Below are 15,361 nucleotides of genomic sequence, written 5' to 3'. Positions count from 1 at the left end.
ATACTCAAGCCGCAGTGTACATTTGTATTCCGTCACTGGAGAGATCGGCTGAATCTAACAGATTATTGAGTTACCCATGAACAGATGTGCCTGTGAACATCTGGACAGTCCGCATTGAACTTCAGTAAAACAGGCCGACATTGTTCACTTTAATGCAACTGGAAATAAATCACAGACAATACGTAAAGTCAAAGTGCACCATTTGTGTGTGTGTGTGTGTGTGTGTGTGTTACAACATGCATATGTTGTATTTTTCAAAACATTTTTTACATTTTTCTGTAAGTTTTAATTTTAAAAGTTATTTTTTTATTTTAAATTATTTCTGGAAATGATAAAAGCTATAGTTTAAATCCATCACAGCAATTTCATAAACAATTTTACTGGAAAGTGTTGGTGAGTTCAGTAGGTTCAACACACAGGCTATAAAAAATAAAAAAAGTACATCAACACGATCAAGTTAATATTTAGTAACAAGTTCAGCAGTGGCTTGATAGTAGCAGTTTGCTCAACTGGACATCTTTATTGTTGAGCCTCGCTAAATGAACCCAGGCATACATAAACGACTACATTTATATTCTGATATCTCATTAAATTTGAGTGTAACCCTGTTGTTTTCACCTCAGCTACTCTGACATAATCATCGAGCGTGAGGTTCTTATGCAGAAGTACATCCACCTGGTGCAGATTGTGGAGACAGAGAAGGTGGCAGCCAATCAGCTCCGCACACAACTGGAAGACCAAGACACAGAGATTGAGAGGCTTAAATCTGAGGTAACTGTATATGCTTGAGCTGTGCCATGTAATGGGCTGTTTTCCAACGTGCAGTCCAATTTTGTGAATCAGTGAACCGCTCTAGATCCCATTAATCTAATAACAGTGCAGGTCTCCAAAAATGTCGCCATTACTGTACAGTCCTGTTTACTAAAAGCATTTGTGACTTATCCTGATAATGGAGTTCAACCATAGCTTTGCTTTTCTCATATTGCTTTTTCCAGATTGTAGTATTTGTCTTTTTGTGATTAAGGTTACCAGCAACATATGCAATCCCAGTGTGCCACAGAGCATCTCTCAGGCTCTGTATCTTATCTGTTCCCTAGTTGTGTTACCAGGGAATTATCCTCCCCATTGGACCAGTCGCCATGGGGACGAGAATTATGCCCCATTATTGACATTGCAGGGTCAGTGGCATGTGAACACACAATTCAGAGTATAAATAAATGCAAAAACATGAGAAACATGTTATCTTAATTAGGCTGATTACACCTACTGCTCAGTATTCACAAAAGATGGGACCTCTATCTATCCATCTATCTATCTATCTATCTATCTATCTATCTATCCACTCGTCTGTCCATCCACTGTTCTATCATTCTTTTATTCGGTTATTCCATCTATCGTTCTAACTACTGTTGTTATTGCATGGTGTTGTTTTCCTTGCACTATTATTTCTTTATATAAACATAGGTCTGGTGTATAATATAAATAGCCATAAAAATAGGGCTGCACGATAAATCACATGTGATATTTAACGCGCATCTTATTAGTAAAGCCGGTTCTGTAATCAGCGGTAAATCTCCATCACCTGCGGGCTTTCACATTGAGCAGCATTAACTACACAGAGCCGTTGTTCACTGACGAGCTGCGCAAAACCACGTTCACAGCCCGCAGGTGATGGAGATTTACCGCTGATTAAAGAACCGGCTTTCTGACAAGATGCGCATTAAATATCGCATGCGATTTATCGTGCAGCCCTACATAAAAACCACTTATGCTGTATTGTCATGATTATATCAGAAGTATTCTTTATGAATAAATGATGAAGCCATAAAAGCAGTGCTTTGTTTTTTAAACTGAAACATCTGCATTCAAACTTGTTGTGAGTTATACATTTTTTATAAGGATACAATTAAAAAAGATACCAACTACTACTGGCTCGCACCTTGATATTGTAGACAACATTTGTATTGATGACATAAAGCCAAGATATTCACAAATACTCTACATTCTGTGTAAATGCTGAATTTTGCTAAGTGATTGTATTGTTTTATTATAGAAACTTTTATTGTTGTGAAACTGAAGAAAAATAAATACATTTTGCATGTTATATGATGGCAGTAAAACTAGAATAAGGAAACTGAACCGTTATCCACTTAAAGCAGGGTAGCGATAAAAGCCTTCAGATTATCCACATTTTTCTTCAACACGGAAGTAAGCCTATGGGCGAGACTTCCGGTTCATTAGCCGCTATAGGTAGAATAACAACGTGCAGTAAACTGTAAAACTGTTTGCACTACAAACCAGTGTGTTCATAATTAAGATAATACATTAAAATAATATGGTAAGACACACCCATTTTCAATATCAAGCAGCAAAACGAACTGTTTTGTTCAGCTAAAAATAGCTGGACGCGGATGAGACCGGGAGCTAGACCCATAGAATTTACAAATGGCCCTGCCCATTTTTATGGCAAGAAAAAGGTGGATATGCAAAGATTTTTTAAATTCCAAACTAACACTTAACAAATAAAAAAAACACAACAAACATGACCATTACCTATTATCAATTTGTACAATAGCACTTCAATAAACTAAAGTCTTGGCTTGTGCCTGCAGACTGCATATACTGGGAGATACGCTGTGGGGCATTTAGCCTATTTGCATCCAAAGGTAATGGCTGATAAAGGCTTGGTGAGAGAACTTTTTGATGAAGGCTGTTGAATGAAGGAAGGAAATTGTCCGTGGAGAGGAAGTTAAGATTGTTATCTGATGTACCAGCACCCACACAGGGTCTCAGTGATCCACATACAGTAATGCTCAGTCATGTTGTGTTTTGTTCTCTCTTAAAGATTATAGCCTTGAACAAAACTAAGGAAAGAATGCGTCCCTATCACGTACACCAAGAAGAGGAGGATCCTGATATAAAAAAAATCAAAAAGGTAAAGGACTTTAACATTACATGGCCATAAATATGTCTACATCCAAACACTGCTGCCATGTGGGCTTGTTAAACAATAAACATTGGTTTGAGAAGTTCATGAAGTTAATCGGTTTCCCTCATTGATCAAACTGTGACCACTCAGTAATCCTACACACTTTGTCTCTGTAGGTCCAGAGCTTCATGCGAGGGTGGCTGTGTAGAAGGAAATGGAAGATTATTGTGCAGGACTACATCTGTTCTCCTCATGCTGAGAGCATGAGGAAGAGGAATCAGATCGTCTTCAACATGGTGGAGGCTGAGACAGAGTATGTCCATCAGCTTTCCATCCTAGTCAACTGCTTCCTGAGGCCACTCAGAATGGCCGCCAGCTCCAAGAAACCACCCATTAGCCACGATGATGTCAGTAGCATCTTCCTTAACAGGTGTGTGAGTTTGGTTTCTTTGGCATTGAAAACCACTCTGTCAAAAATCAACAAAGGCTCATTGGAAAAACCAGTGACCTTTAACAAATGTACTTCAGCCAACATTTTTGCAAAACTCCAAAAATATACTTGAACATATAGTTCACTGCAGTTTTCAGCTGACAGTAAAACAGCAACAACTTTAACTATAGTGCATGATTTGTGAAAACTAATATATTTTAATGATTGCATCACATAACCAGCTTCATATGTATGGCTTTTCTGACATAGTAAACTTGCTCTGTAGCTCACCTGGTACAGTACTGTATACACAGATGATTCAGAACCTTCATGTACAAATCTAGTAAAATACAAGCCACGATAAAATAACTCAAAGACTTGTAGAAGCAAGCTAATGGCATAGATGATTCGGCAAATGCATTTTTCTATCATGTTTACTTTTGCTAACATTTGCTTTTGATTTTGGTTAGGTTTAGTGTAGGTGCAATGAGAGATAATCAACCTTCTAGCGCTACTCACCGGACATTTCATTTCTGAATTGCCACAATGCATGAAACAGCTAACATAATAAAATGTTCCCAGATTCACATTGATTTGTTTCAGATAAAACTCAATGCACTTTTAGTGTCGCTCATTGGACATTTCACTTTGAAAGTGTCCATTTTACAATGCAATGCCATTTTACAGAAATTATGCTTCAGGAATGTTTTTCCAATGATCCTGGGTTCTAAAAAAATTATACAAGAGAGCCTCTGACCCAGATCAACCAGTGTCAGTGTTGTAACAGCTTGTTTGCATGCTGATTTGAACTATTTCATCCACATCCTTCTTCAACACAGATATAGGGCCAGTTTTACTAACAGCTTGTGCCAGCGCAAACCATCTTTTGGCATTAAAATAGTACTGTCAGGATTTACTAAAGACGCGCACAGTTGGACACTGTTATTTTTGCGCCTGACCTTATTGAATATGCATTTGTCGGAGTTTCCCTTTCAGATGCAAAATTTATGGGAGGAGAGTATTAAAATGAATCACACAACGAGATTTACTAACGTTTGTGCTCGTCTTTTTATTAAATTACTGGTATTTGCGTCATTATTTAACACCCAAAAAAAACATGTCTTAAACTATTTTGCGCTTGAAATGGCTGCAATTGTTGTTGCTAGGAGGAGGCACCGCAGAGAACAGAAAGCGTTATAGAAGGGAGAGGATTTTTTCCCCACGTATTAATTTATTTGGGATGCCAGAAGAACACATTATCCGAACATATCATTTGCCAAGCCAAGCCAAGCCAAACAATGTTATTTTTAATTTGCTTCAGGAAATAAAAGACGGCTTGGAACCCTCAACTAGGAGTCACACAATACCAGGTCTATCAAAACTTCTTGCAACCCTTAATTTTTCTTTTCTTTTCAGTGTACTGTGGCTTCTTTATTTCTTTATGGAGGAGAGTATTAAAATGAATCACGCAACGAGATTTAAGATTTACTAACGTTTGTGCTCGTCTTTTTATTAAATTACTGGTATTTGCGTCATTATTTAACACCCAAAAAAAACATGTCTTAAACTATTTTGCACTTGAAATGGCTGCAATTGTTGTTGCTAGGAGGAGGCACCGCAGAGAACAGAAAGCGTTATAGAAGGGAGAGGATTTTTTCCCCACGTATTAATTTATTTGGGATGCCAGAAGAACACATTATCCGAACATATCATTTGCCAAGCCAAGCCAAGCCAAACAATGTTATTTTTAATTTGCTTCAGGAAATAAAAGACGGCTTGGAACCCTCAACTAGGAGTCACACAATACCAGGTCTATCAAAACTTCTTGCAACCCTTAATTTTTCTTTTCTTTTCAGTGTACTGTGGCTTCTTTATTTCTTTATTTGCGACTACGCTCATTTGCGCTGCACTTGGTATATTGCGTTGGTCGATATGTAAATGAGATGTTGCGTCTGTGTTTTTTAATTTGCACGTTGTTCACCTGCAGAAATTTCCATGCTTATCGGTGCTGTTTTGGAGATGCGCTCTTGCGCTAATTGGCCCTGTTTAGTAAAACTGGCCCTTAATGTTTTTGAAACATCTCAATCCAATGTGTTGATTAATTTGAACCTAAATAAAACATCCTATAAATGTTGTACTGCATTTTAAATGAACTGCAACCAAAATACAACATTGTGTTTATTGGTGAGTGGTTTATTTTTACTCGCCTTTGGCACAAGCTGAGTGTTAAGCTTTGACCCTGGTGCCATGGGATAATCGGATTTATTGATATTTTAATAAATCCTTTTAAATATTTGTTGTATTGATATATACTCTCTTTTTTGTCCTCAGTGAGACAATCATGTTTCTACATGAAATATTTCATCAGGGATTGAAGGCGAGGATAGCAAACTGGCCCACACTGGTTCTAGGTATGTCATGATTGTTACATTTAATCTCTCAGAAAGCTAATTACCGCACTCAGGAGCAGCTATTCAGAACACCCCACCAACAAAGACAGCACATTGCAGGGTGACACTAACATCAAGGACAAGCTGTTTCCGCTGACGCACAGCATCTCAATCAAACCCGTCAATGACGTCTGACTCTCACCTATCTCACCGTATACAGACACACACACTTCTGCAACAATGAGAGCCAGACAAAATCCCACCAACATCTTAAACCCAAGATAAGCATTTTCAAGCACCGCTGTGAATAAAAGAATGACTTTGACGTTGCTTTCTCCTTTTTAGCGGATCTCTTTGATATCTTGCTGCCAATGCTGAACATCTATCAGGAGTTTGTGAGGAACCACCAGTACAGTCTTCAGGTTCTGGCCAACTGTAAGCAGAACCGGGACTTTGACAAACTCCTGAAGCAGTACGAATCAAACGCTGCGTGTGAGGGGAGGATGCTGGAAACCTTCCTCACATACCCCATGTTTCAGGTGCCACACTCGCACTCTCATTAGTGTCTTATTCAATTCCAGACTGATCACTGAAGAGCTCGATTTGTTCAATTAATTGAATTGCCACTGGGAATTGCTGGCTTGTGTTTCTACAAATAAGACATTTGTTTTCCATGAACCATTTGAGAGGGCTCTTCACACTCACTCACGAAGAGCCTCATTTATCACTTGTAGAAGCCTGATGTATCTCAATTCCCCAAACATGCAAAGTAATCTTTTATAGGTTTCCTGAAATCAAGGCCCAGACAGAATCTGCTGATTTTTTGGGGGGTGATTTTGAGGTAAAATCTGTAGAATTAGATTAGTTGGAGAGTACTAGACCCTTGGGTGTAAGCATTATCAAATTAGCCACATTTTTAAAGTAACAAACATGTAAGGGGCGAGGGACGAATACAACTTGATTGATAGACGGACATTCTGTGGGCGCAGATTCTATGCGGGCCTACTGATAACTCTTGCTCTGTACACTTTCAGTCTTTACAATTTTTCTCCCTTTATGCTATTGATTGACAGATCCCTCGTTACATCATCACTCTCCATGAGCTACTGGCTCATACACCTCATGAGCATGTGGAAAGGAAAAGTCTAGAGTTTGCCAAGTCTAAACTGGAGGAACTCTCCAGGTAAAGAAACCACCCTGAGAGGCGAACTTACTAAACAGTTGCACATTGTATGTCATTGCAAAAACCTTTGCCTAATTCACTAACCAACTTCAATCCTGTTTAACCATGAGTTTAAATGAATGGTTCATCAAAAAAAAAAAATAATAATAATATTTTTTTTTAATCAAAATAAAAAAATGTTTTTTTCTCCCAGATTTTTAAATTATTTTCAGACTTATATGACTTTCTTTCATTTTTAAGGAACACAAATGGAGATATTTTGAAAAATGTTGGTTTTGGGTTTGGGGGGGGGGAGGGGTGGTCTGTTGGCTTTTGGGGACCATTGACTTCCATTGTATGAGCGAAAAAACCCACTGAGACATTTTTCAAAATAACTTATTTTATGTTTCACAGAAGAAGGAAGGTCATATAGGTTTGGAACAACATTAGGGTGAGTAAATAATGAAAGAATCCCCTTAATACCCTGAAATAGCATTGTGCCATGAGTATTAAGTAGTTTTCTCTACTTTCTATATAAATCACTATAGAGCCCTACTCACAAAACACAGCCCTATTTTAATATTATGCTAATTCCACTGAAAAGGCAGGTGGTAAATGGAGAATTCAGCAGTAAATTCAAATTCATTGAAAAGAGAACATTTTATATTGTTACATCAGCCGATGACCATAAGAATTTTTGAATAATTTTATGTCATACGTAAAATTTTAAGTTAAATTGTAGTTGATTCAAATTTGAATTATTTTAGTGAATAATATGTCAAAAGAATGCAGATAGTGCTTCAGCAGATGTAGTGAATTTCCTCCTGTTTTTTTGCCCTTGGCATTATGTAGTAGTTGTAAATACTTCGACTGTGCTTCTTATACCCTGACATGTTCATTTACAGCTTTGCCAGAGAACCAAAGTGGCAAAAAGTAAGAAGGTGAATTTCTCACGTTTCCATTTGTGACACAAGTGTCATGTTCACATTGTTCCAGGGTGATGCACGATGAAGTGAGTGACACAGAAAACATCCGTAAGAACCTGGCTATTGAGCGCATGATCGTGGAGGGCTGTGACATCCTCCTTGACACCAGCCAGACGTTTGTGAGACAAGGTGAGTCGTGTTAACACCTCGAGCTGCCACCTGCCTGACACACTGCCTTAAGCAGAACCAGCACCTGAGTGATAGCGACTGCTTCGGTTTGATCCCCTCAGGCTCTGAATTATTCATGGTTTCACAATTGGACAGCATTGTCTCCAGGATTGACAGAGTGTCTGATGTTTTCAGATGAGGTGTTTTATAATGTATTAGAATCCGGCCCTGTACTGGAGAAGCAGAAAACCAGGAATAACAAGCACTTGGGGGTCTCTACATGGAATGTATGGAATAGGAAATGACATCAGCTCACCATGATAAAGTTCATGCTCTTTTTGTAGAATGAGTGACAGGAAAAGCAATTACTTTTGTTGAATTTTCTTGTGAACGCGTGAGCTCCATGAGTCAGTGTGAGAGGATTTATCATTATTATCATTTATGCATTGCATTCTGTTTATAGGATCCACATTTTAAAGTAGCCTAAATTAATTTTTAAATTTTATATAATTTTATATACTTTTATTTAATTTTATTTAATTTTATATATATTTATTTTATTATTTATCCTGAGTCCTGTCACAATATAGGCTTTGCAAAGAGGCTGTCACTGAGCAATGACAAAATTAAAATTAAATTGTACAGATACCTTGCATCCCGTATGTGAGAAATTTCCATTTTCACATGCAATGTGGGTGTTTCATACAGGCACAGCAAAAAAACTGACATTTTACTTTAAAAGGTTCTTTGTACTGCTGCAGTGACAAAGCAGTCTCTTAAAGTCTTATATTTTCAGTGTGAGATGCTGATTTCTGAAAAAATGAGCAACAGAGAACATTGATTTGACTGTTTGATTTGTCTCTGCCCACGTACAGTGATACAATAAAGATCATTCATCATGCATTTATAATCGTTCACCTTGTGCATGATGCACTGTGCTAAAATGCTAAAATCTCCTCTGTAAAATGTTTATTTTTTAGCAATAATAAAACTTGACTTTCTTGTCAAAATAGTCTCTCCAGCCTTTTAAATGTGGCCTTAGGAAAGATCATTTTTCTCCTCTTGAAACGTTAACCCATGAACTCTCTAAGCATAAGATGAATTTATTTAGATATCTTAAAGAAAAAAAAAATTGTGAAAAAATATATACAAAAATTGTGTGTGTATATGTTTAGAATGGTATCTTATTTGCTCAAATGTAAGAAAGAGGGTGGGGAAACTAGCAACTAAAATATATACATGAATATATGCAAAAATAAATAAATAAGAACAGAAAAAAGACAATTTGTTAAAATTATAAATTAGCAAAAAAACATTAAATTTTTTATTAAAAAAGTGTGATATCAATTTAATAAAGTGATTTAATAAAGTAAATAGATTCCCTTTTTATTATTGTGTTGTCCTAAATATATTACTTGTATGGACAAATGAATAAATTTTTTTTTGGACTGTGGTTTATCATTTCTGAATATGATTCCTTATGATTTCTGTCACTTGATTAAAAATCTCCCATGGTCCCTTTCTTCTTGTAATCTTTTGTTCAGTGGTAAAGGTGTCTTTGATCTTCATTTATCATTTGTGCTGTTGTTGCTCTCTTGTGTCACTCTATTAATAGTTTTAAATTCTCTCTCTCTTTCCTGATGTCTTTCTCTCAGGCTCTTTGATCCAGTTGCCCTCAGTGGAGAGAGGGAAGCTCAGTAAGGTGCGTCTAGGCTCTCTCTCACTCAAAAAGGAAGGGGAGAGACAGTGCTTCCTCTTCACCAAGCACTTCCTTATCTGCACACGCAGCTCAGGAGGCAAACTTCACCTGCTCAAAGTACGTGACACACATGCACTCTGAGTACTGCAAATGAAAATGCCATTTTACTGCACATCAGTAACTAAAAAAAAAAGTATTCCGTTCTGTGTTGAATGTATTGACAGGTCAGCTAGAGCATAGTGATTATAACGCAAACCCCTGATGATCAATAACCGGGCAGCAAATATTTGAGAATTGTAATCATGTCAAAAGGTTAATCATGTGTGATGAGGTTTGAGCTTCCCCTGTTCATTTCCTTCAGTCTCTACAGCCCTTGTCCGGATTTTGTGTATTACTCCTCTCACACTTAGCGACATGCTTAATTGACTGGGTCAGTCCTCAGGCACAATTTCTGAAGCTGAATTTCCTTGTGAGCTTCAAATAGGTTTTAGATCTTAGGATCTAAGAGGGTTTAAAAAAATCTCTTAATACAGTTTATTTAGTTTGTGTACTAACAGTCTAGCAGTGTAAATACATAAATCACAGGAGAATTCTGCTGTTATGTATTCTTCAATTAAATTATATTTAATTTGATATAATCCTGATTAATATAAAGCCAATCACCCGTCCGCATGCAGAACTCTGCTTTATATGCATCATAATAATATAGTTATACAGTATTTTTTGTTAATATTGAATTAATTTGCAACATAAAACAATTTGCTATTTTGCAGTAATTACTGGAAATGAACTATAATGCAACTCCAGTAAAGCTATGAGTTCATACACAATTTGACCATGCAGTACAAAATATTTACTAATTTGTTTGATGTACTAATTAACTAATCTCAAGTTGTTTTCTCAATTTTCGTTTTCTCAAAAACACTTTGTTTTTGTTATCTAGCTAAATAATTACCAGTTATTTAATTCTTTGGTGATCGCCACAGCAAAAGATTTATAAGAAAGCACTACAAAGGCTTTTGGAAAACACCTTTGAAATGTATTTGTACATGAGATCCATCACAAAGCCATTATTCTAACAAACCATCAATATCAGGAAACTCTCCCTTTGTGATTAACCTCTCAACCTAATGGTTTGACTCTGGCAGCAAGGTGGTGTGCTGTCCCTGATTGAGTGCACTCTCATCGAGGAGCCTGACGCTAACGACGAAGACGGTGAGCCTGTTTCTTTGACGCACATTTTCAAACACATCAGCACAGATGAGTGGAGACATGCATCATTAGCTATATATTGGCCATTATTCATATACTGCAGCTTAATTAACTATTATAGACATGCCAGAAAAGTGTCCAAACTACCTGCTGTTTAAATGTCAAATGGGCAGAGATGATAATGGTCATGGATTGATTATCCACTTGAGGGTATATAAAGAGACCCAAGGGCTAATTCAAAACTGCATCACAGTGACCCTCTCGTGATCCCTAAATATGGTCCCTAAGAGCTTATTTAATAAACATTAAATTGTTATTATGTTATTATTATGTTACTAAGAAGAGTTTCCTTCAGTTTAATTAGTTTTTATTGCCATTGTTTTCCTGAGTGGTCCCTCGGGACTGGTAAATTAGGCTTTTCGAGTATGATTCATATTTAATTGTAAGCTTCTGTCTGTTTTTAGCTAAGAATTCAGGGCAGGTGTTTGGTCACCTGGACTTTAAGATTGTGGTCGAGCCCTCAGATGCTCCTGCCTTCACTGTGGTGCTGCTGGCACCATCCCGTCAGGAGAAAGCGGCCTGGACCAGCGACATCAGCCAGGTGAGAGAGAAGCCGCATGTAACCAACAGCTCCTCCTCTGCGGTTACAGTCAATTGCTCATGGGTATTTTATCATTTACACTACCATTCAAAAGTTTGGGGTTGGCCATCTTTTTAAAGTGTTAGTTCACCCAAAAATGAAAATTCTGTCATTAATTACTCGCCCTCATGTCGTTCCAATCCTGTAAGTCCTTAGTTCATCTTCAGAACACAAATTAAGATCTTTTTGATGAAATCTGAGAGCTTTCTGTCCCTCCATAGACAGCAAGGGAACTACCACGTTCAAGGCCCAGAAAGGTAGTAAAGACATCGTTAAAACGGTCTATTAGCAGCATCCAATCGCCACATAGAGACTAGGTAGTGGGCTTGTGACTGGTTCACACGTGGTCATTATCTCAAAGGAAGACTGATGATCTTAACTTGCTTTTGAATTTTATTAAAGCATATGAAACATTAGACCAATGTAATACGAGTTACGAGCCCACTACCTAGGCTCTATGTGGTGATTGGATGCCGCTAATATTAGTCAACAGAAAGTTGGCTCCCACTCCTCGCCCCTTCCAACCTAACAAACAATCCAACAAAAATAATAAAGAAAACAGAAGTGATCACCTGTGCCCACGTGACCATGAATAGGGAAACAGGAGCCCGCCGTGGGCTATACTTGGGAAACAGGAGCCCTCCGTGGGCTATACTTGGGAAACAGGAGCCCTCCGTGGGCTATACTCGGGATCAGGAGCCCTCCGGGGGCTATACTATTGGATGCCGCTAATATTAGTCAACAGAAAGTTGGCTCCCGCTCCTCGCCCCTTCCAACCTAACAAACAATCCAACAAAAGTAATAAAGAAAACAGAAGTGATCACCTGTGCCCACGTGACCATGAATAGGGAAACAGGAGCCCGCCGTGGGCTATACTTGGGAAACAGGAGCCCTCCGTGGGCTATACTTGGGAAACAGGAGCCCTCCGTGGGCTATACTCGGGATCAGGAGCCCTCCGGGGGCTATACTCGGGATCAGGAGCCCCCCGGGGGCTATCCCGAACAGGAGCCCTCCCTGGGCTATACTCGGGAACAGGAGCCCTCCCTGGGCTATACTCGGGAACAGGAGCCCTCCCTGGGCTATACTCGGGAACAGGAGCCCTCCCTGGGCTATACTCGGGAACAGGAGCCCTCCCTGGGCTATACTCGGGAACAGGAGCCCTCCCTGGGCTGAATGGGGGATCAGGAGCCCTCCGTGGGCTTGACTCGGGATCAGGAGCCCTCCGTGGGCTTGACTCGGGATCAGGAGCCCTCCGTGGGCTTGACTCGGGAACTGGGTAGTGCTTACGTGGTGCTGGCACTGGAGGGTGCTCTGGAGGAGCAGGCACAGCAAAGCGCTTTCGAGGAGCTGGCACTGGAGTGAGTTTAGGAGCTGGAGCCGACACTGGGGCCTCATGAACACATAGTGGGCTCGCCATATTAATGTTAAGACGGCTTGCCATATTATAGTCCGGCGGATTTGCCACATTAACGTCTGGCGGGCTTGACTGAAGAACGGCCGGCTTGCTTGACTCGGGGACGGCCGGCAGATGGGTCCCGGATCGGGATCGGAGGCTCTCCAGATGACGGCATCCTTCCACTCGAGGTTGGTGGTGTCTGGGAGCTCCGCGGGACAATGGTAAGTAATCCTGATCCGGAACAGTGTCTTGAGGGTTTCGGGTCGGGGTTCGCCTGAGCCATGGCGATTAACTTAGCTCATTCCTCCATTATACCAGGGAGAAACTAACAGGAAAAGCAAAACACTTCTTTGAAAAAAACAGAAAATAAACGCAGGGAGAAAAGGCGCCGCTTACTTTTGTTTTGGGTCTGGAATTCTGTCCGCGGTGCCACTGTGAGGAGCACGGAGTGAGGAACGAGGAGAGGCAATGTCATATTCAAAGTCTTTAATAAATCCAAATGAAACAGGAAAACACACGTAGCACTGTAGACACAAACAATTCCAGACAAAGAAACTAAATAGAACTTTAGAACTAAATAGGGCAGATAACGAGGGGCAGACAGGTGAGAAGGATAACTAATAATGGGAGACACCTGGAACTAATCAAACTACATGGGACAGGAACAGGAAAGACCAAATAAGGAAAACCGGAACTCAACGGGAGCATACACGTGACAACTACCTTTCTAGGCCTTGAATGTGTCAGTTGCTTTGCTGTCTATGATCAGAAAACTCTCGGATTTCATCAAAAATATCTTAATTTGTGTTCCGAAGATGATCGAAGATCTTGCAGGTTTGAAACAACATGAGGGTGAATAATTAATGACAGAATTGTCATTTTTGATTGAACTATCCCTTTAATGTTTGTGAAAAGTCTTTTACACTCATATTTTAAATTGTAATTTATTTAAGCTGAATTTTCAGTAGCCATTACTCCAGTCTACAGTGTCACATAATCTTTCAGAAATCATTGTAATATGCTGATATGGTGCTCAAAAAACGAACAAAAAAAGATTATTAGCTATGTTGAAAACATTTGTGCCGCTTAATATTCTTGTGGAAACCATGACTCTTTTTCACAAAAAACAAAACAAAAAACTTTTGATTTGTAGTGTATGTATTATTATTCTGTATATGCTCACTGATAAACTTGGTCAGTGTTGTGGCTTGGTTGTTAATGCACATGCTGGAGATGAAGTTTTAGTATCTAGCTTGCTTCATTTTTCATATTCAACGATATACGACCCTGTCTCTCTAGTTTCCTGTTGATTATAGGCATACACCGTAATAAAAAAATAAAAAGATAACAGTGCCTGACATCTCATCTATAGTTTGTGCAATTACTCTGAACCATACAAATTCCCTGTAGCCTTTAAAAAACAAAACTATAATGGCTCTACAGAAGAACTGGAACATAATAACTAACACCCACCTCACTGAAACTTCACACCATGAGCCATGAGGTTAAGACTTGTTCCTGAAGGGGATCACTTTGTACTTGTGGACTGAACCTGGCTTACTGATGAACCCACAAGAGACATCTCTCTGTGCTTGAATCCCCCAGTCTCAAAGAAAGAAATTGCAGTATGTCCAGTGTTTAGTGACATATTAGATTATGTTGTCCTCTGTTCTCTGCTCCTTGGCTTGATCCCTCTCTTCATTTGAATTTCTGCTCTATATAGTGTATCGATAACATCCGCTGTAATGGCCTGATGACGAGCGTGTTTGAGGAGAACTCAAAAGTCACAGTGCCACACATGATCAAGTAAGGCAGACCTTTGTTTATTGTGAAATAATGTGTGTTTTAATTGCTATGGGTCAGTGTTTTTGTAATTATAGAAGCATTTAGTAAAAGACAGAATTCCTAAAAATAATATTTCAACTAGCCAAAAATCACTGTTTTGAAATGAGTAATCCTTCAAAATTTTAAGTGCACAAAAATGCATCAGCTGGCCCAGTGAACATGCACTGAAGCCCTTAGTGCTGGCTCCTTGCACATGTGCATACGCATCTGTCCAAGCTAAATACTGCTGTGACAGTGAGCACACTACAATAAGAGCAACCATCCGGGACTAATTTCCCTCCATGCTGGAAAATATGTTGGCAATACCAGTCCAGAAAGCATTACAGTATTTCAGTGCAACTGTCCATGTGATTGACTACCACTGGCAAAAAAGGACCATAAGCAAAGAATAATGATCATGTATGTATGTATTTATTTATTTAAAATAAAAAATGTATGATGTAAGTGAGAATGTACAGTCAGCCCAGCTGGATGATCAGGACCCCAATTTGCTATAATGACCAACTGGCTGTTTCTTGCTTATTGCATTTGCACTTTTTACATAATTTGAAATAAATATAGAAA

General features: G+C 38.9%; 1 protein-coding gene across 1 annotated transcript in view; it reads left to right on the top strand.

The window, feature by feature from the left end:
* The window catches only part of LOC107587539 (ras-specific guanine nucleotide-releasing factor 2-like), a 56,948-nt gene that overhangs the window by 24,622 nt on the left and 16,965 nt on the right, over positions 1-15,361 (top strand). The window contains exons 3-13 of the mRNA XM_016275354.1: positions 624-771; positions 2,846-2,935; positions 3,106-3,359; positions 5,691-5,770; positions 6,095-6,288; positions 6,823-6,932; positions 7,908-8,026; positions 9,661-9,821; positions 10,853-10,919; positions 11,381-11,517; positions 14,676-14,758. Coding sequence (XP_016130840.1) covers positions 624-771; positions 2,846-2,935; positions 3,106-3,359; positions 5,691-5,770; positions 6,095-6,288; positions 6,823-6,932; positions 7,908-8,026; positions 9,661-9,821; positions 10,853-10,919; positions 11,381-11,517; positions 14,676-14,758 — 1,443 coding nt within the window. The remainder of the gene's footprint in view (positions 1-623; positions 772-2,845; positions 2,936-3,105; positions 3,360-5,690; positions 5,771-6,094; positions 6,289-6,822; positions 6,933-7,907; positions 8,027-9,660; positions 9,822-10,852; positions 10,920-11,380; positions 11,518-14,675; positions 14,759-15,361) is intronic.

The sequence above is a fragment of the Sinocyclocheilus grahami genome, unplaced genomic scaffold (assembly GCF_001515645.1).
Source record: "Sinocyclocheilus grahami isolate Dianchi unplaced genomic scaffold, SAMN03320097.WGS_v1.1 scaffold93.1, whole genome shotgun sequence".
In the NCBI taxonomy this organism is placed as follows: Eukaryota; Metazoa; Chordata; class Actinopteri; order Cypriniformes; family Cyprinidae; genus Sinocyclocheilus; species Sinocyclocheilus grahami.
Note: the sequence above shows the minus strand (reverse complement) of the source record. Positions and strands in the feature narration are given on the sequence as shown.